The sequence below is a fragment of the Engystomops pustulosus genome, chromosome 8 (genome assembly GCF_040894005.1).
Source record: "Engystomops pustulosus chromosome 8, aEngPut4.maternal, whole genome shotgun sequence".
Classification (NCBI taxonomy): Eukaryota; Metazoa; Chordata; class Amphibia; order Anura; family Leptodactylidae; genus Engystomops; species Engystomops pustulosus.
In genome coordinates this window covers 46,406,858-46,428,946 of record NC_092418.1, presented here as the reverse complement: position 1 = coordinate 46,428,946, position 22,089 = coordinate 46,406,858, and the positions used below count along the sequence as shown (strand labels likewise).

The 22,089-nt window shown below is 41.4% G+C and overlaps 1 protein-coding gene across 6 annotated transcripts in view; it reads right to left on the bottom strand.

Annotated features, from left to right (window-relative positions):
• MYO1B (myosin IB) overlaps positions 1-18,373 on the bottom strand; it is a 123,824-nt gene extending 105,451 nt beyond the window's left edge. For 4 of the 6 annotated variants that reach the window (XM_072120840.1, XM_072120844.1, XM_072120843.1 and 1 more), the window contains exons 1-2: positions 18,125-18,373; positions 3,303-3,443 (exon numbers count right to left, since the gene is read on the bottom strand). In XM_072120840.1, the coding sequence (XP_071976941.1) occupies positions 3,303-3,437 (135 nt within the window). In that variant the 5' untranslated portion in view covers positions 3,438-3,443; positions 18,125-18,373. Of the gene's footprint in view, positions 1-3,302; positions 3,444-4,694; positions 4,798-6,478; positions 6,571-18,124 lie in introns of those variants that run through there. The other 2 variants (XM_072120842.1, XM_072120841.1) reach the window with 2 other exon arrangements.
• Between the last annotated feature and the right edge of the window lie 3,716 nt (positions 18,374-22,089).

The window sequence follows — 22,089 nt, the reverse complement described above, 5'->3', positions numbered from 1 at the left end:
TCTTATACTTCATCAGAATTTATCATCACATTGCCAAATCTGGTGGAGCAAAAGATTTCTTGTACGAGATTCAGAACCTGACACACTGTTAAATCCCCCTCACTCCGCAATATGGGCATCATTTGTTTTTTTTTCAAAGGGGGAATCAAATAACACAATTTTGTTACAATTTTGTAAAAATAATTATAGCTGCACTTTTCAGTTTGCTGGTCCAATTCAATATGATATTTTTAGAGGTTAATAACCCTTACAATTTCGTCTGAAAAGATTTTCAATATTTTTAGACTGCTTGATTGTTCCATTTTTCTAATATTCAAATTGAACATTGTCACATCTGTTGCACATGCGACATAATTGGTTCCCAGTGCAGCCAGTCATTTTTAATGGGGTTCCAGTAGGTTTAAGTGTTTTTCAAAATAGGGGCAAATACAATAGAAGGGAATTGTCTAAATCTTTAGGAAAGAGACTAAGTCTGATCAGTGGACTGGAAGAAATTTACAGCCATATGCCTAGATTTGTTTAAACACCTTCAAACATTAGAGTCCCAGAAATTATAAGTTAGACAGACATGGATTTACATAGTAAGAGTAGAGAGAACCTACATGAGCAGTATACATTTTGGGGTTAGTTTAATGGGGTTCTGTGTTACATTAAGTGCAATGGTTTTTAACAAACCACCTCGAAAAATTTTTTTAGCATTAAAGATAGACATTCTAGATATAATAGATACACATGTTAATTCAAACAGTCGAAAGCCATAATTATTTTGGGGAACATAGTACACCTCTAAAAGTTATGCATATTTTGTAATAAAGAAGCTAGGTATAGCACAGGTTTGCATATAGCCCCCATGTTTACTTGGGCATATTAATAGCAACTTTATAGTTCTTTTCTTTTAATTAAGAAACTACAGGAGCATAGTCAAATTCCTTGGATTTATTACGCTTTGGCATCTGCCCTCCCACAAGTTAATGTAGTACTTGGCATACCTCCCAACTTCATAATACCCATTTACAAGTGTAAGCATTTCCAACACCAATGCTCACTGAAATTATTACTAGAATAGATAGTAGAATAGGGCAGACCCCCCCCCCCCCCAACCAACATCATTTAACCCCTGGCTGAAGATGCCCCTTTTCCTTTTGTTTACATTTTTTACTTTCCTCATTTCAAAAGCTATACATTTAATTTTTTGTCTGTGCACAGAGCTGCATGAAGGGCTTGTTTTCTGCACAACTTCCTGACGCGCGTATTCAATTTTCCATACAATTTAATGGGAAGCTACAAAAAAATTTCATATGTTTCCAGTCATCCTCAAAATCTACAATCTCAATGGGGGACATTTATCCGAATTGAGGTAAAACTTGTCTAGTTGCCCATGGCAACCAAAGAGAGCTCAACTTTAATTTTATAAACAGAAGTGGGGAAATGAAATTTGATCTCTGAATAGTTACCATCGGCAACTGGAACAGTTCTGCTCTCATAAGCATAGGGAGGGAAATACAGATGCTACTCATTAATCAAATGTCCAGCAGCCTCCCGTCATTGATAAAATGTCCCCCGCAGAGTCCCCCCTGTAATGTAATGTCCCCTGTAGAAAATAAGGTTAAAAAAATATATACACTCACCGGCCACTTTAGTGCTAGTGACGGGTTGGACCCCTTTTACTTTCAGAACTGCCTCAATTCTTCGTGGCATAGATTCAACAAGGTGCTGGAAGCATTCCTCAGAGATTTTGGTCCATATTGACATGATGGCATCACACAGTTGCCGCAGATTTGTCGGCTGCACATCCATGATGCGAATCTCCCGTTCCACCACATCCCAAAGATGCTCTATTGGATTGAGATCTGGTGACTGTGGAGGCCATTTGGGTACAGTGAACTCATTGTCATGTTCAAGAAACCAGTCTGAGATGATTCCAGCTTTATGACATGGCGATTATTATCCTGCTGAAAGTAGCCATCAGATGTTGGGTACATTGTGGTCATAAAGGGATGGACATGGTCAGCAACAATACTCAGGTAGGCTGTGGCGTTGCAACGATGCTCAATTGGTACCAAGGGTCCCAAAGAGTGCAAAGAAAATATTCCCCACACCATGACACCACCACCACCAGCCTGAACCGTTGATACAAGGCAGGATGGATCCATGCTTTCATGTTGTTGACGCCAAATTCTGACCCTACCATCCAAATGCCGCAGCAGAAATAGAGACTCATCAGACCAGGAAACGTTTTCCAATCTTCTACTGTCCAATTTCGATGAGCTTGTGCAAATTGTAGTCTCAGTTTCCTGTTCTTAGCTGAAAGGAGTGGCACCCAGTGTGGTCTTCTGCTGCTGTAGCCCATCTGCCTCAAAGTTCAACGTACTGTGCGTTCAGAGATGCTCTTCTGCCTACCTTGGTTGTAACGGATGGTGATTTGAGTCACTGTTGCCTTTCTATCAGCTCGAACCAGTCTGCCCATTCTCCTCTGACCTCTGGCATCAACAAGGCATTTCCACCCACAGAACTGCCGCTCACTGGATTTTTTTTCTTTTTCGGACCATTCTCTGTAAACCCTAGAGATGGTTGTGCGTGAAAATCCCAGTAGATCAGCAGTTTCTGAAATACTCAGACCAGCCCTTCTGGCACCAACCATGCCACGTTCAAAGGCACTCAAATCACCTTTCTTCCCCATACTGATGCTCGGTTTGAACTGCAGGAGATTGTCTTGACCATGTCTACATGCCTAAATGCATTGAGTTGCCGCCATGTGATTGGCTGATTAGAAATTAAGTGTTAACGAGCAGTTGGACAGGTGTACCTAATAAAGTGGCCGGTGAGTGTATATATACCATTTGAAAACAAAAGTAGATAAAACATGTTCTATTACTGGAGTCTCCATTTTTAATAATCCAGCTGTCTAACAATCCACTACTAAGTGACAAATACAGGTATTGAATCACAGAATTCAATGCATGCATTTCATTTTGACTGCAGCTCGATAGTTAAACTTTCTCTAACCGTAATCTTGCAATGTAGACCTGGTCTAAAAGAATAATGGATTGTAAGGTATAAGTGAATAGTTAGGCATACCTCCTAACCATCCAAGATACAGAAAGCTAAAAGTTGATGGCTTCCTGCTCAACCATTATGTTACTAGGTCTCTTTTTTTTAAAGGCACACACTTTCTAACTATGGTACTAGAATAAGACTATTTGAGAAAGTTTACAGTCTTTCAAAAGGTCCTAAAAGGACTCTTGTACACATGTGACGTTTCCTTCAAACCCAATCCCATAAACACATAATTGTATACTTACATAAATTTCATTGTGATCAAAACGTTTTTTGAGGTTATTGATAAAAGATTCTTCATCGAGAGGTTCTAAAAGAACCATATCCCCCACTCCTATCATGTTGTCCAGGAGTGAGGTCTTACCCTCCGTTTTGGCCATGATGCCCTAGGGGGGAAAAAAAAGACAATTCAGTTTTCACACTTTTTTTTTTTTTTTATTGATTCTCATTGCAGCTCTCATTGCAATAGCAAAAGATAGGGGAATGCTGAAATCCAACATGCCAGAATCTGGTCCCTTCAGAATTAGCAAATACAGTCAATCTACGTGTAATAAATGTGGCCAAATAGACTCACAAAATGTGGCAAATGTTCAGAATAATCCTGCCCTCATTACCCACTGGCCAAGCATACGTAGATTGGGCACAATTATTTGGTGTCCAGTATTTGTGTTGTCCTTAAGAAACCAGTGCCACCTGTCAGTATATTGATATATCAGTTGCATCTTTAAACATGTCTGGTGAGGGTTCTTTACATTTTTGCTGTACACACCTACTGGATCAAGAGTGCACAAAAAATAGCGATATCTAAAAACTCCCAATTCAAAAAGGTCTCCAAATTCTGGCTATGTGACAGGTCCCAAACACATTTCATTCCCCTTTAAAAATGGTTGTGGAATACACAGATGGTTAACATGCCCGATAGCAGATTAAACATTATTAAAGAGCAAATGCTTGATAAATGTAGACTTCAGAATACTGTTTTGTATAAAACTGCACATAGCAAAAGACATCAGACCATTGTATAGAAGGTACCATAATGGAAAAGGAACCAATTCATTTTTGAAAGTTTTTGAAATTAGATGCATAGCAGAGAGTATACAGGCCCAGGAGCAGCACAGAACTATTCACTTGTTTTACAAAACTGCCCTTCAGGTCACTCACCTATAACAAGCAAAAGGCAAAATAAGCAGATGACCCTCCAGTCAACAGGTAAACGTTGCTTGTTTTTTCCAACAGCTAGATGCATACTACACAAATTGCCCCTATAGGTATATGTTGCCTTAATATAATCTTCACATATATTATTATATATTGTATGTATAAGTCATAAAAGTATTTATAATGTGAGTTAACTGTAATATAAGTATGTTTAATACAGACAAGTTCACTAATTGTGCTAGTTAAGTTGATGATTAGACTAGATGAACATTTTAGAAAGGCTTAATGTTGTATAATTAACCCCCTGAGTCATCAGGTTTAAAGTGAATGACACAAATAAGGACACACCAAAAGTGACACATACCCTGCTCCTAAACTTAAAGGGAAACTCCTTTTGTAAAATTAAAAACCTGCATGGAAGTTAAACCACTATGAAAACACAATTCTTCTCTTTTTAATTTGAATGAGGCTTTGCTTACCGTCCATCTTAACCAATATCCGGATGGTCTTCAGCTACCAGAGAGCAGCGAATTGTGAGCTCAGATCAGTTACACAGTTACTAGTGCTCAGAGTATAGTTCATAGTTCTGCAACGTATTTGCAAAAGTTACTCAACTTTTTGTCCACCTTTGAGCACAATCCCCACCCCCCCACCCCAATTTTACAGGGAGGTCAGAAAGTTTGTTCCGATTATTTTTTTTGACACAAAATAAAATTGCAAGTTATGAACTATTAACAGGAAATGTCACAGCTTGATGGCCCTTAGAGAAAAAAATTGGTGGGGTCCCTAACTATTGAAGTCAACACTGAATCCTAAAATCATATACAACATCTTCAACCAATGAATTCAGAAATGCGTCACTAAGTCCCAGTTACATTCTGCTAAACCTTACAGTAAACATTAGTGAAAGCTCGCCATTTCCTTTATGGCCCACATCTGGCAGATGCTCCCAACACTGCCACATTTCTGTTTCTGCATGTTGGACACATACATAGTTTTATTCACTACACCTATTTTAGGCCTCATTCAGACAGCTGTTATGGGGGTTGCGATCTTCTTGCAGGATTGGCAATCAGATCCCCACCCATATAGACCTCTATGGCTTTTTGTCATGGCGTGGTTAGCACACGGTGCATCAATGCACCTTAACAGTGAAGAGTGAAGAGCGCTCACCCCTCACCACCTCCTCCTCCCGGTCCGGTACTATCTTGGGATCTGGTCCGGATGGGCACACGGCCAGGTGAAAGAGCCCTTAGAGAAAGAGCTCATTGGATGAGGTCATAAGAGCTTACACAGTAATACAGCTAAATTACTGAGGCTCTGCATTATTGCTGCAAATTAAACAAAATATACAGTGTGTATAAACATATATAGTTGAGGAAGGCAAGTAATCAGATAAAACTACATGTAGGGTTACATATCGATTTTTATCATAATTATAGAATCAACATAAGCTTCACCCCCAGGATAGAATTAATGGCTAAATGGGGCAGATCTGGAGTTGGAAACTCATCCCTCAGCTATCTGCCCTCCAAATCTGGGAGATTTGGGAATACCAATGTTGCCTAGGCTCAGTGCCATTGACAAAGCAAAGGCAGAGCCAACATCAGAGCTGGGCGCTCATCCCTCTAACTCTTGTAAACAGCTATTTTTCGTTTGTAGAGAAAGTAGGCAACATTGGAAGTTGTGTGGCGTAGAGAAATAAGTTCAGGCAACAAAGTAAGACAAGAGCATTTAGGCTCACGATACACAAGTCGAGTATGGAGTATGTAGGAGAATGTCCAATGCAGAAGCACGTTGTAACCCCTCCCAGAAAATATATATTAATATGTATAATAGAAACCACAAGGGTGGTGGATTCTAACAAATCTTAAAGTATCCATTTTTCGTACGACTTTAGACCTACAACTTTTTAAAGACACCACTTTGAGAAGGCAAAGAAGCTGATCATGAAACTTTATCTCAATCCATGAGACTGAATAAATAACCAAAAGAACAGACTGCCACAGAAGACTTCAGACGTACTTATAGATCATATTGTTTTAGCAAATATAAATTCCACTCACACTACTGAATATTGAAAATACAGACTAATATAATAACAGTTATATATTTTTACTTGCATGCATTATGACCTAATTTTACTATTTGAGGATTATACTTAATATATTTTTTCCTGTAGAAAGAATGGTCTACATGGTTAAAAAAAAATAAATAAATGAGAATGTTAAAACAAAGAACACAAGTGCCTTAAATGCCTTACATTGCAACGGAAGATGCTGGGGGAGATTGTAAGAAATCACGTGAAAACAGGCTGGGAAAATATTCCAGACATGCATCTGTATACAAAACACAGCATGTAGTGAGGGTTAATAAATCAAGCAACAACAGGTGATTTAGTGACTATGTCCCTGCTAAGGAGCGATTTGTTAGTGTAGCAATCAATCAATACATTCAATCTGCCAATAGAAACTACCGCGCCTCCTACTATCCTATTAACCCCTAGTGTTGCAATGAACTGGCCACCTGGACAATATTTCAACATTCACCAATAATCAATTTCTGAATTTGGAACAAGGTATCAGATATGTTTAGCCTTTTTTATCCACTTTCATACAAAAGAGGTTGAAGGTATACATATGTGCAACATCCCTGCAAATAGCTAGGCAAGGTGGTTGTTGCGGATAGTGCCCTCTCCATGTTAGGAGCCGTTAGGGAGACTGATCACCTATCTAGAAGGTCTGTAAATACTCGAGAGCCTTGGAATTGCAGCCTGGTAAGGCAAGAGTTAACAGTGTGAAAATGTTGTCCAATAGGAATCTCTGTACTATTTTAAAGCTAGCTGGAATCTGATTGGAGAGTGCTACCACTTGACCAAGGGGGTACAGAAACTTCTGGTGGGCGGGAGCACATGGTCTGCAGTTTCAGTTAGAGTAGAGACTCCATCTTGTAGCACATGTCAGCAAAGCAAATAGAGGAGAGTGCAGTACTGTGCCAGCCATCGTCATAATACCAGGAGATCAGGAGACTTATGCCCCCAGAGCAGAGGTCCACGATCCGGACTCGGACTCCATATTTACCAGCCCATCCTGAAGTTACTTCCAGGCTGTGAACAACCTTCCTGTGGACCAGCTATCTCCATCAACCTTCCAGCTTGCCAAATCTGCTGCTACTGAAAGTTGAATAAAGAACTGTAAGTCGATTTGTACAACGTGCCTCTGTGTAATCCCTGAATCAGGCTGTATCACCATCACGGGCTCCTCATCTTCCAGGGACTCCAACATACACCCCAGGGGTTGCCCCAGGGAGAACCAGTTCTCCCTCCATATTTCTTGCACACACCACATGCTGGAGACCTTCCAGGCTGTAGGCCCGTCCTCCGGTCCCAATACCAAGCACCGTGACCATAGCATGCCTGAGGCCACATAAGCCACTCCGGCATTCTGGGTCCTTGCTGTCTACAGCCATCCGGAGAAAGGCTAGGACCCCGGTGGGGGATGTTGATAATTTTTTGTTATGTTTTTTTATTATTTACGGTTAATGAACATTCTGTGTTTTAAAGGAGTGGTACATAAATTGATTAATTTGAACCCATGGATTGATCAAGATCTCATCAGTGGGGGTCCAACTGATGGGAGCCCCCACTAACCATGACTACGAGAATGGTGATCCAGTTCTCAATAATTGATGAAGCGCCATCAACCCCACATCTCCCCTCCCATATGGAGAGATGATGGTCAATCCTATAGGGGTTTTTGACCATTAGGCTCAACACTGCAGAATAATAGGTGTAGCTTGTGTCTCTTTTCAACCTTACTAACTGCTTGAGTGTATGAAGATCTATGTGTCATACTTAAGTATAGGCTCCCTAGAGGCAGATTCACAATGCCACTTAGCAACCATCTAAATGTGAAGTAGAGGTAGAAACTGAAAGAAAGGCAAGATATATGAAAAACCATAAATGGAGCACATGGAAAAACTTTGTTGAAACAATGTAGTTTGTGTAGGACTGACCTAAAGTGGATTTCACAAGAGCAAGTTTATTCAGTTAAACTTGCAGCATGGGCATGCCAGAATGATCAGCGAAAAAGCCAAGCAACAGAACTGAATTCACATGCTTTGTTCAGTTTGTTGTTTAGCATTTGGGACAACAGGTTTTACTGAAAAAACTTGCTCTTGTGAAGCTGGTCTGACACATTCTACTTCTGCTCTTCATTTTTAAACAGAATGCAACCAGAATAGGGAGGGGCTTGTGCCGATAATATCCGATTTCCCCCTGTAACGCATACATATAAGCAGCTAAAATGCACCAATATGGTGTTGGTTTTCGATCACTTCAGTTTCAGTAGAAACTCATGCGATCAGCAGAAGCCCCTCCCCGTTCCAAAACATTTCAAAATGCAATATAAGCGGAACGCGTGACCACACCCTATATTCACACTGCCGTAAGGGGAAGTATATACGGCCGACGTATATACAGCCGATATATGCCCCCCCCCCCCCCCATACACGGCAATGGGACATGTCCTATCTTTTCCCGTATTACGACGCCGTGCGCCATACATCCCTATGGGGAGAGGCAGGGGTTAGCAGGGCTCACCTCCTCCCCTCCCCGTGCGCTGCCACGTGCCCGCTGTGCTATGGTACGGCGGGTAACGGCAGTGTGAATATAACCTTACGGTTTTGATGAGCAAGAGGAACAGTAGTTACCAGTTTCAGATTACACAAAAGGAAAGGAGCAGCTAGATCTCTATCCAGCGGCCCAGAGATATTGGAAAATAAATAGTCCCATAAAGGGGGAATGTAAAAGATAAATACACTAATATAGGCATGTTTTACGAACGCCACAGAAAAAGTTGGTTCAACCTATAGATTTTTTTGCCATTTAAATAAAAGATGGTGGTAGGTTTTGCTTTATGGTGACTTTAAAGGCTGGTTCATTTATGAGGACTTGATTGTTCATTTAATTGTTAATTAATGTCACGGGTGCTCACCCGTGCCCCTCTCTGTGTGCAAGCTAGGGGCCCGTGCCACTTACCAGTTCCTGTTCCGTAGACCGTGTTTATGCATCCAACTCCTAGTGGGCGTCTCTCAAAGATTTAAAGGGCCAGCGCACCACTGATTGGTGCTTGCCCTTGCCAGAATCCTTTATTACCCAGCCTCTCCCTGCTCTTTGTGCCTTGAAAAAAAGCTTGTTTCATGCCCTGTGCTATTATTGTGATTTCCCATTGTGAACCCGGTTCCATTCCTGACTATGCTCCTCTGCTGCCTTGACCTATTGCTACATCCCCCACTGATCCCATGCAGCCCGTCCTGACCTCCTGCCTGTCCCCGACCACGATACTGCACAACGTTTCTGTACCGCCTTGGCTGCCACCGTGGACAAAGTTGCACCTGTGGGACGACCTGGTGGTACCACGCCGCAGCAAGTCCAACCCACTTTGCGTCGGATCCGGTGAAAAGCAGGTGCATATTACATTCCTGTCCCAGGTGTTGGCTTACATCATCGTCCGTGGTGGTTCAGTGGGTCCACTGGAGCCTGACAATAGATTACACAGTATACTTTTAGTTTTAATACTAAAGCCTATGAACCATATCTCTCACTGAGGCCTATGCAGTCAGATAGCCTTATGTCGGGATTACAGGTCAGGAAACTTTTTGAACATATACATCAATAGCTGTAAATAGTATTGCAGGTAATATTTCAGTAGTGAAGATAAAATGACCACCATAAATTGACAGCAACATGCACAAATAAAAAGCTACAGTTCATGATCTCCCTGGCTGAAAATCCTTATATCCCAGACATCCTCCACTGTGTCTCTCTATACCTCACTGTTTGAAGCCAACCCATTGCCTACATAACAGCCTTCTCAATCTTCATCTTTAGTGGGATTCTCCCTTTTCCTGACCTAGTTCCCCTCCTCTTCCCCACCTCCTCCCCGTTCTATACGTTCTGGACCCACTCAACAGAACGTACTGCAGACACACACTCTATATGTATCTAACTTCTAAAACCTACATAACGAAATGTAACACAACACAATAAAAAGATAATTAAAAGAAAAAGCTACAGTTCACAGTCAAACTATTTGGTTTAAAACCACTATAGTCACTATAGTTAATTTGTCTGGATTTCGTCATTATATGCTTGTCAAAAGACGTCCACCAGACGCTCTTATTCCACTTTTTCAGAAAAGCTTCTGTGTTGGTAACTTATACCACTTATACCCCAGATGTTAATTGCTGAAGTCTCAGGATTATTGCCTGCAGATGTGTGATGGCTGAGCAGCTATGCATTAACCTCTGAAAAAAAGGACTTTCTGTGAAAGGGTTGGAAAGTCTAGTAAAGTTGAAAGACTTGGAATTCTTTCTTCAATGTATCCATTTGCACCACTTACATTCTACATGGTTTCTGACATGACGTAATCCATTAAAATTACATTTGTCCCAGACTTAGAACTAAAGAAAGGAATTGCAGACAAACTGCATCACATGAACTTTGGTCATACAGACTATTGAAATGGTACCGGCATTCACCACATGCTGTATTAGGGAAAAGCTATCCCAGCTTATTGCTTCTGTTATAAACTCCTGCAATTATTATTGCACCCCTGTGCTATTTAGAGAGCTGTTGAAACAATTAGCTTGCCCATCAAGCCATGTTCCTTCCTGGTATCACACGTCTAAAACATTTCATGTTAAAAGTTATACACTAAAATATCATGAAAAGTACAACAACATTTATGATCAAGGTAGTAGAACGATCACATCAAACCAACAACACTTGCAAAAACTATGTGTTAAAAAGGTGCAATAAGGAGCAAAAGCTCCTGCTCATCCAGGGAAGTCCTAGGATAACCATTATATGCTTTTAAGGATACAAATGAATATGGCCGTACAGACTGACCGCTTTCAGTGCATGGATATTTCCTCTTTATAGATGAGCAGACACAAACTTCCTATTCGGGTGTGCACCACGCAACCCAGACATATTGTCAGATTGGCTGCAAACAGGAAGTTTGGGTCTACTCATCTCTATTCTGGATCCTAAATCCCTGGCCTCAATCTGGTAAAAACCCCTGGGAAACTTGCACAGAAGATCCAAATTTATGAAACCTACATTACTAACCATTTGCGTGGATAAATTTCCATACTGGAAAAAAAAAAGTTTACCATGTTCTGGTATATTAACTACTATACTGTAAAAATCAGCAGGTTGTAAGCCCACAGTGCAATCTGGATTGACCTTGGGCCACCACTTAGGGCAATATGCCTGTTCCTCTCCGTTATTAACTTTCACCCCTATACAGGGATATTGTGTACACTGCAGGGAGATTGCAAGACTGAGGGAATAGGAAAGATCATGTTTAGGGTCAGTCTGAAGACAGGGCAGGCAGAGTACAAGCAACATCAGGGAGAAGGTCAGGACAGGCAGTAGAGGTTAAGAAGCAAGTCGAGGTCATACATAGAGGGATACAGTTCAGGGATGTGGTCTCTAAACAAGCCAAGGGCCAAGCATGATTAGTAATCAACAAAAACTGGGTAATTGTACAGCAGGATTAGATAAACTTGGAACCATTGCTCACGCACTAGGGAACAGGCCATGCTGGAATATATAGCCCCAGGTGAGCACTGATAGGCTGGGAACACAAATACAGATGCACACACTGGCCCTTAGCTGAGAGAGCTGGAAGAGTTCCATCTACTTTTATAAATATTCCAGTCAATTTTGTCTGACACTCCCACCTCACTTTCCGTTTTTATCTTTTCAAAAGAATGGTTCTCCGTACAACAACGTCTTGACATGGAATATCGCCGTGGACCACTCTTTTGATGGCTCAGTTTTGCCTGGATTGTTCTCACCTGTATTATGCCCATATCCTGTTTAATGTACATTTTTTTTTAGAAAGTTTAACAAGATAATAATTTTCTACATAGACATTTCATGGATAAATCACCGACTTCTCGCTTTTGCGCAGTGCACATTCTTTTAAGGAGCCGACAAACATATTTAACAAAAAAAGGAGGATGAAATGGATAAATTTGCAAATAAAAGAAAAAAGTGTATACTTCAGTTTTTCACAGTGAATTGACTTTTTGGTGCTCCTATAGCTATACATCAGAACATTAGTGAATGGCAGAGCTGTGTATGTACAACCTCCTGACCTCATCACAGATCTGATGCCATGCAGCTGTTATCTACACTTTACCATGGAGTCCATGTGGAGAATGCTCGTAACTCTAGAGGTGGTCATTGGCAATATAATTGTTTGACAAAAGCCATTTCAGCAATCAGTACACCAACCACTTTAAGAGCAAGAGGAAATCCATTCCCCTCCCCGAAATACAGACATTGTGCTGCCACATACCGCTCTTCATCTGGAAGAGACATTTCTGGAATGTTCAAATAGATCATGAATTTGAGTAGACTGTGGGAATAAAGCCTTTCTTCACCGGAAGCTTTTGCACCCCTAACCTTATGTATTGAACATATTACTGCCAGAGAAACAGCTAAAGGGTGAGCATGGAGCAAGACTTACATGAAGTTGTCACCAAATGATGACTGGGAAAAAAATCTTGCAAATTTTTAATTCTGCAGTGTGGTTGCTGAAGGGTGAACAGAAAATGGCTCTTAAACATGTGCTCTTAGCTTCCCAAACTGATGTGAAGCATCTTTCTCTTGGCTTCTGCTGATTCCCAGGTTATTGTGAAATGAGCATGTTGCACATGTGAATAAGCCACACAGGTTTACAAAAATAAAAAAAAATACAAAGTTCAGACACGACTCTTTCATGTACAGTTATTGTGTACGGTTTTTGAGGATACAATGTCACTCCTTTCATTCTCTTTTTTGATCCGCAAAGAGACAAAATGGATGTCATATGGCTAAAAAAATTGTTACACAGTGCACTGATACAGTACTGACAAAAATTAACAATCTGCAAAATGGATCATCGCATTAGATAAGGGTTACCTTATCTAACGCATAGATAAGGGTTACCTGCTCAGTACAATCCTTAGAGGAGCAAAGACTTCCTACAAATACTTACTCTCCTACATCATCCAATGTAAAGGAAATTGTGTGACCACCAGAATATCCTTGTGTTAATAACAGCTGAGCACTGAAGGATTTAGTTTAAATCAATTGGCACTTCAGCTGGCAGTGTGGTGCTACAATGTTAAAGGACATTACCATCAGGATGAAGGATTGCAAACCAAGCACACGTACATACTGATCCTCTGGCAGGGTGTGCTCTTCTTTTAGCTTCTTAGGCCCTGGTTTTAAAAAAAAAGGCTGTTAAAATTATGCAAATGAGCATGAAGGACTTTTGACTCCATAGGTGTTAACAGAGCCTGGAGCAAGCCTCTCGGGCTCATTTGCATAATTTTAAAGAATCCTGACAGAGGGGGCACACCCCAGTATGTAAGTGTGCTTGGTTTACAATCCTCCATTCTGATGGTAGATGTCCTTTAACTGTTGGATGATCAGTGGAGAAGAACGGAGCTAAATTACAGGTTTAACACATCTTACTGATCGATATTTTAAGAATTTGGAATCTCCTTTAATAAAAAAAAAAAAAAAAATCTCTGGTCAGTTGCCAGCATGTTTGACAGCTCTCAGATACCTTGCAACAATTTTTTTTTACAATAAAATATGTTCCTATCAAAGATCAAAAAGTACTTGTAGTGGGGTATTACAGTGACATTTAGCAATAAATTGAACTGTGCCATAAGGTGAGTACAGTGTGCATCACACATAGCCATGGGTGTGCAGTCCCCAGTCATCAGTTTACATGATGATTAATTTACAGTTTCCTGTTTAGAACAGTGCATTCATTTATTTATTACTATTGTACATTTAAGACATTTCTGCTGAAAAAAAACCCCAGAGGCCACCAATTTTCTGCTGACACTTCTGGACTGGCTGGGATGTACACAAGGAGACCAGGGGTCACCATGTTTAGTAATATATCCACTCTCTTCCCTTGTAGACTACTCCTTTAATAGGTGTTGAGCTAAACATGGCAAATATATAAAGATAATGGCAATTGCACACAGACGTGGCCAGTCACTCCATGGCACGTGCAGTATATATTTTTGGTTCCACATTATCTAGAAACATGCTTTGTGTGTGGTAAAAAAAAAATTTAATCTTTCAGCAAACTACAGAATTGGAGATACAGGCAGTTAAATACATAGTTGTAAATGGGAGCTGCAGATTAAAATCCAATTCCTGTCTCTCCTTCACTGTCTATGGCCCACATTTATTAAAGGGAACCTGTCACTAGGAACCTCATTTTCACTAAACACAGGTTTCAGGAACCCATTACAGCTGCATTGTGCTCCTCTGCTGCTGTCAGCTCACCAGGCTGTGACCTCTGTGAAGGAGCAGGAGGGAGGAGCTGTTCATGAGAACAAAGGTGGGGGCCAAGAGCTGAGGAGTGAGCAGCACAGACAAGTCATATGTTTTTTTTGAAATGCATCCAAACAAAAGCCCAACCCCTGGACCAACACAGAGGATTCTGTCAGGGTGCAAGGAAAGTTATAACATACAATTATATTGTAATGCAAATGCTTAGAGAAAGCAGAAAAGCAGATTTGCAATGCAGATGTAATGGGCTTCCGCAACCTTTTTGTCTGAGTTTGCACATTCTTTTCAGTGCTAACTGCTTACACATGTATCTATAAAGTGTTTGTGAAACACTTGTGTTGTGGTTGCACTATACCCGGCGCAAAATTCGGCACTAAATAGGGCGTGGACCACATTTGTCACACAGCCCATGTTAAAAGGCGCACCAAAAAAGTTGGTGCACTCTGTCAGAAGAATTCAGGGTGAGTCACATTCATGAAGCACCACAAATCATGAATCTGGCGCCTTTTGCATACTACACAGGGAAACTGCACTAAGTGCAGTATGCACTGTTTTTTAAAAATGTGGGCCAATGTCTTCCGTTCTGTAGATCACAGAACTACAAGCTGGATGCAAACTGAGAAGATGAGACGTTTATCTTTAATATGGCACATGTTTACAGGTGCTAGAGAAATGACAATAAGGCCGTCTAAAGTGACTCACTCTGCACCCCCAAGGATGTGTCCACACATTCATTTTTTCAGATGCAGTTTATGATGCCCAAAAATTTGATGTTCTCACCCATTATGATCCATAGCTGCTTTTGGCTTCAAAAACTGCATTTGAAAAACTGAATGTGTGGCTGCAACCTAAGGGTGAAGACACACATGGCGTTTTTGGGCCGTTTTTGGGCCGTTTTTACTAAGTGCGTTTTCAGATCGTTAAAAACGCATGCGTTAAAAAACGCATCCGTTTTTTAAAAACGCATCCGTTTTTTGAAAACGCATGCGTTTTTGTCCGTTTTTCATTGCGCAATTTCGGAAAAACGGACAAAAACGCATGCGTTTTTTAAAAGCGGATGCGTTTTTTAACGCATGCGTTTTTAACGATCTGAAAACGCACTTAGTAAAAACGGACCAAAACGGCCCAAAAACGCCATGTGTGTCTTCACCCTAAGGGTGCGGTCACACATGGCGTTTTGAACCAGTTTTTGGCCCGTTTTTAAGCTGTTAAAAACCTGCATCCGTTTCTGACCGGTTTTAATTAAGATAATTGGGAAAACCAGACAAAAACGGATGCTTTTTTTAAATGAACTGCTTAAAAATAGCCCAAAAACGGGTTCAAAACGTCACGTGTGACCGCATCTTAAGGGCGATTCCACACGTTAGTGTTTTGATTCCGTTTTGTAACAGAATCGAAGCGTATCGAGGTGGCCCGTGGCCCATCGCATATGCTTTTCTATGAAAACACATGCGGTCGGCAATCAGTGCCCAGTGTTTTGTATTGTGTAAATGCGAGACACCGGGCGCTGATTCTCGATCGCATACGTTTGCATAGAAATGCATAGGCGATCGGCCGTGGGCCACCACAGTGCGATTCAATTCCGTTCCAAAACGGAATCAAAACGCCAATGTGTCGCATCAAAAAAACGCATGTGTTTTTGACAGGTTTTACCAATTATCTTAATTAAAACTGGTCAAAAACGGATGAGTTTAAAAAAAAAAACAAACAAAAAAAACGCATGCGTTTTTGGACTGACTGCTTAAAAAAAGGACCAAAAATGGGTTCAAAACGCCATGTGTGGCATCACCCTCAATATGACTCTTTTCTGCTCACCTGTAGGGTTGGTAGTTTAATGGAGTAAAGCAAAGTAAACCCTTATTGATGGTTTTTTTTTTTACCACATGAAACATTTAGTCAATACTGTGCCAATGCACACGATTGATGAGATTAAAAGGTTTATAGTAACTCCTTTTTATTATCCATGTGTGTGCAACAGAAGAGAGCCATGTCAGATATTTCCAAAAACATTCCCCCCCGAGCAAACTGACTACTGTGTGGCCCCTCCTCTGCCAAAGATACATAATACAATGGGTGCCAAGCCCTTCGGGCAGTGTCCTCCCCTTATCCAACTGAAGTGAAAACTGTAGTCTGCTTTGTGTACTCATAATCTGTAGCATTGTTGTAGACATACAAAAAGCCCAAATACAATAAACACAACCAAACTATATATAACAAGCATCCAATACTTTAAATAAAAAGGAGATAAGTAGTGTGCAGCCTCATCAGTAACTTTCAACCTAAAGTCAGACACAATCTGACCACTTTCTGTCTGCATTTCAGTTTGGGCAGCAAGAGGTTAACAGAAAAGTTGCCTTCATTAGATACAGTTCACCCAAAGAAAAAAAATGTATACCCCCCACACTCCTGAGGAGGCTAATCAGAAACATGCCTGATGCTAATTAAGACGAGGAGGGTCTTCTCACACTGCTCATTCACAGGCTGCGGTAACTTTTCCAGATATTCCTTGAAATTCAGGATAAAGTTTTTTTATAATGGAATCAGTTTGCCATACGGGGACGAGCGTTTATGTAACCAACTTTTTTTTGGCCAGAACATGCCTTTCAATACTTGGCGTTCCTGAAACTACACAGAGAGGAAATCACCCCATGGAGGTGTGAAGGTATAAGGTATCCCACAGCAGCAGTCCTGCCAGACACACCGCTCAGTTCTTCTACAATAGTCTCTTCACATAAAGGATTCTGGTAGAAATGTCGCAATAAACCTTGTGAGAGCCTCATGGAAGGAAGCCACATATCACTTATTGTCCACGACAGGGGCGTCACACTGCCACATACATCTGTACGTCCCTGAGCACAATTATTCTTATAGCACATACATATTGTCCACCCCACAAGAATCATTGACGGGGCACTCCCTAATGTCTTGCCCACCAGCTGGCACGTATACGGACCTTTGTGTGTCACTTTCCACTGGTCCGTATTTTTATCTTAGTACATTGAATGCATTGCATTATAAATGGGCGGCAGCAATATTCGGATATGATCCTGGGTCATTCAAAAGCAAAAGACTGGGGAAAAAAGTGGATTAAACATTGGATCATTTTGAATGATACTCAGGGTAACAGCTGAAACTAAGAATAGGAGGAATTTCTCACCCCAATATATTTGTATTGGAGAGTCTATGGCACCATGAGAGAAGTTTAACGTTCTTGTGGTTTGGTGTCAGTCAATTGTTCTGGCCAGAGGAAGTGGCACAGATGGATCTCACTGGAAACAAAGACTCAGGATAACGCATTGAGTACCATAGAAAAAAAAGTGACAGTCTCATGGTATGAGGGGTTAATGGCCAGCACCGAGCTTGTCTATTGTCCCGTCCATGCCCTGCAGATGGATTTAAATGCCCATTCTAGCACAAGACACATGGAGCGCACAATAAGGCAGCCAGTTACCCCGCAGAAGGCAGATCTGTGCTAGGACCAGACCACACAGAAAAGTTATACAGGAACCCAGGTTCATTCATTATGTTTGATACCTTTTTTGTGATGTATCCAAGTCTTCTAGTCTAAGCACTCGCCTCCCTTCCCTGCGACTATAATCCACAAGGATAGAGTAGAGATTGTGTCCAGCCAATCCAGAAAGGCTGGAAGCACAGAGAGAACAGATATCCCGCAGCTCCACTGCCCAGGGAGCGTGTGAATGAATGGGAGAAGCCTTACTTCCTCTCACTGTGCTACTATCCTGCTGTCTGGGAGAGGGGCCAGTATTGGGAGAGGTGCTACATCTATCCCAGCCTCTATAGCCACCTAGACTACTACATCACTCCGCCCCTGTCCCAACAGCCTGTGTGTACAGCGCCACCAGGTGGACACCCTGAGCAATTCCATCAATCTGCCTGTGTGAAAGATACTGCATGGATGCTACTTTCACATGGCAGCATTCTGGTCAGTATGTTGCATCAGTATTTGTAACCAAAACCCTATAAATAGGTATATTCACCTATCAGAATCTTTAGAAAGCTGGATTACGATAACTGAATTTTGGGACTTGGCATTTGATACCCCTGACAAAGCAAGGAGAAACACGTGTCGGGTGGTGTCCAACCTTGGTCTGTATATACCTGTGTATGTGTCCCTTGTCCTCTGTTATTCCTCTGGGTAATGTGCAATACTTGTTTGGAAGCAAATACCTTGACTTGTTCCAAAGACTAGACCTTCTATAACTCTATACAGGTTACTATCATCTATGTATATTTAGGTATTTGACCATCGGTGGACTTTTTCTGTGTATGTTGTTTTTTTAAATAGATTTGTTTTAATCAATCTAATAAAGTGTTATTTTATGCTTTCAGCATTTTGGTGTTTGTTACCTTTTTTTGTGCTGTTATTTGATTTTTGGAACAATCTTTGTAATCTAGTGGGGGTACATTGTGTCTGTGTCCTCTATTAGGGTGATGCCACACATGGCGTTTTGAACCCATTTTTAAGCAGTCCGTTAAACGCATGCGTTAAAAAATGCATCCGTTTTTTAAAAACGCATGCGTTTTTTGAAAACGCATCTGTTTTTGACCAGTTTTAATTAAGACAATTGGTACAACCTGTCAAAAACGGATGCGTTTTCAAAAAAGGCATGCATTTAAAAAAAACTGATGCGTTTTTTTAACGCAGCGTTTTTTAACCGACCGCTTAAAAATGGACCAAAAATGGGTTCAAAATGCCATGTGTGTCATCACCCTCACTTGTATCCGCGTTCACTAAACTAGGCATGTAGCATGTCCACTATTGCCCTTATGTATGTACAAAAGGTCTGTAGCGAGTGTGGCCTCCGTTACGTAACGAGAAAATAGGAATCTGTGCAGAAAATCTGCTATTTAAACAGAGTAAAAATTATGTGATATAAAGGTTTATGTGCACACTATGTGAAGTTTATATTCACAGAAATTGTCATGAAATACTGATATAAAATTCAGTTTCTCCTGCAAATTAACAGCAGTTCTCTCTTAAATCAGTGGAATGTATTACTTGGGGGTTTCTGTGTGTTTTAGGGCATTTTTTGCTGAGAATTTGGTGTATAGGAGTCAACATCAGTTTGTGGGGCTGAGTGGCATTACTTATGGCATTAAATGTGCCTACATTTTGGCAAAAAGAAGGTGTAATTTTAGACTACACAGATGATGACAGGACTTGGTATAAGAGGAGGAGGCCTCGCCCACAGCCTGGCAGGTCTCCAGGAGGTGGTGAGTGCAAGAAAATAGAGGTCACAGTGTAGGTTTTACCCTGGGGCAACCCCGGTGAGTAGATAGGGATCCCTGGTGAGGAAGGATGGGGAGCCCGTGATGGTGAAGCAGCCGGCTCCCCTCAATGAGCAGATGGCTCACTTAATCCTGCCCCTAACAATTGGGTTAAAAGTGGAGTGATGTGGGGTGAATGGCTGGCCTGCGGCTCCCTATTATATAGGGAACGGTTCAGGAGCCAGCTCTTCTTAGTGAGCGGAGCCTTATGAGCCAGCTCACTAAGAAGAGCTGTAATTCCCATCACTACTGTGGAACTTTCCAACCACTAGGTACTTTATAACCTCCCCTTGTGAACTGGCAGCTCCCTTGTCCAACCAGTTTTCTCCTACTATCACAGTAACACAGAGCATACAATTGGACAATGAGATTGACCCTTGCCTCCCAAGCAGAGACTTACAGCTTCATACTAGATTTCTATGATGGAGATTCTTGGTGAGTTGATCAGGCTTACACAGCAGCTCCTGACATGGAAAGGGGCCAATTTTTGGCAGGGGTGTTGCATATGCAACTATTTATGTGTGTGTGAAGTATTCATGTGTGTCATATGTATTGCATGTATGTATGTGCATATGTATTGTATGTGTGTCTGCCCAATATTGGTGTCATATTTATTTCATGTAGTTATGTGTGTATGCATTTTTAGGCCGCATTAACACATACCAGTTCTTGAAGTTTACCCCACCAAACACATTGCACAAGATATATTTGATTTCAATTCCTGCTTGGCTCACAGGTGCTGGCACATGCTATAGCGTTAGGTGGAGGTGGCATAGAGTGGATATATATGCATTCAAGAGGAAAGAAAGAGCTGGCACTTACCGCTGATGAAGTAAAATTGATCTTTTATTCCATATTGCTTTAAAAACTTCACTACAGGAGAGAGGAATAAAGCAGGAGCCCACAAGAGGCGACGGCCCGTTTCGCGCTACAAGCGCTCCTGGCGGGATTAAGCAGGAGTGCCAGCTCTATCTTTCCTCTTGAATGCATTGTTTTCTAAGCATCGTGAATAGAGATGAGCGAACATACTCGTCCGAGCTTGATGCTCGTTCGAGCATTAGCGTACTCGAAACTGCTCGTTGCTCGGACGAATACTTTGCCCGCTCGAGAAAATGGCATCTCCCGCCGTTTTGCTTTTTGGCGGCCAGAAACAGAGCCAATCACAAGCCAGGAGACTCTGCACTCCACCCAGCATGACGTGGTACCCTTACACGTCGATAGCAGTGGTTGGCTGGCCAGATCAGGTGACCCTGGAATAGACTAGCCCCTGCCCGCGCTGCTCGGATCATTCTGTGTCTGGATGCCGCTAGGGAGAGAGCTGCTGCTGGTCAGGGAAAGCGTTAGGCTGTTCTATTAGTATAGTGTTAGGCAGGAGTGATTCTACAAGAACCCAACAGCCCTTCTTAGGGCTACAATAAGGTTATACATTTTTTTTTTATTTGCTTGTGGCTGGGCTTGCTGGCACTAGTAGTGCAGCTAGTACCATATTGTGAGGAATTTGCTGGGAGACCTGCGACCGTTGTGTTTAGCTCTTAGTGACACGCATATCCACCTCAAACACCGTAGTGGGACAATTTATTAGGGGTTTGATTAGAATTAGGCAGAGTCTGCTGATTTTTTATTTTTTTTTTTACCTTTATTTCATTTTATAGCTCAAACTCATCTGGCATAGCAGTGTGCTTTCAGTGTCGGCTACAAAATAGCCATAGGAGAACCCCAACGGCTTACTTAGGCCTACAATAGCGTTATATTTTCCTTTTTTTGGTTTGCTTGTGGCTGGGCTTGCTGGCATTAGTAGTGCAGCTAGTACCATATTGTGAGGAATTTGCTGGGAGACCTGCGACCGTTGTGTTTAGCTCTTAGTGACACGCATATCCACCTCAAACACGAAGTGGGACAATTTATTAGGGGTTTGATTAGAATTAGGCAGAGTCTGCTGATTTATTTATTTTTTTTACCTTTATTTCATTTTATAGCTCAAACTCATCAGGCACAGCACAAAATCCAGTTGTGTGCTGTCAGTGTAGGTTAGAAACTAGCCATATGTATAGGAAAGCATCGTTTTGTTAAAAAAAAAAAAAAATTAAAAAAAATAAACACAAAAAAAAAAAAATTTTAAGTTTACACTTTAATTTGGAAAATGTTTAACCCGAGGGCTAGGGGTAGAGGACGAGGGCGTGGACGTGGGCGTCCAACTACTGCAGGGGTCA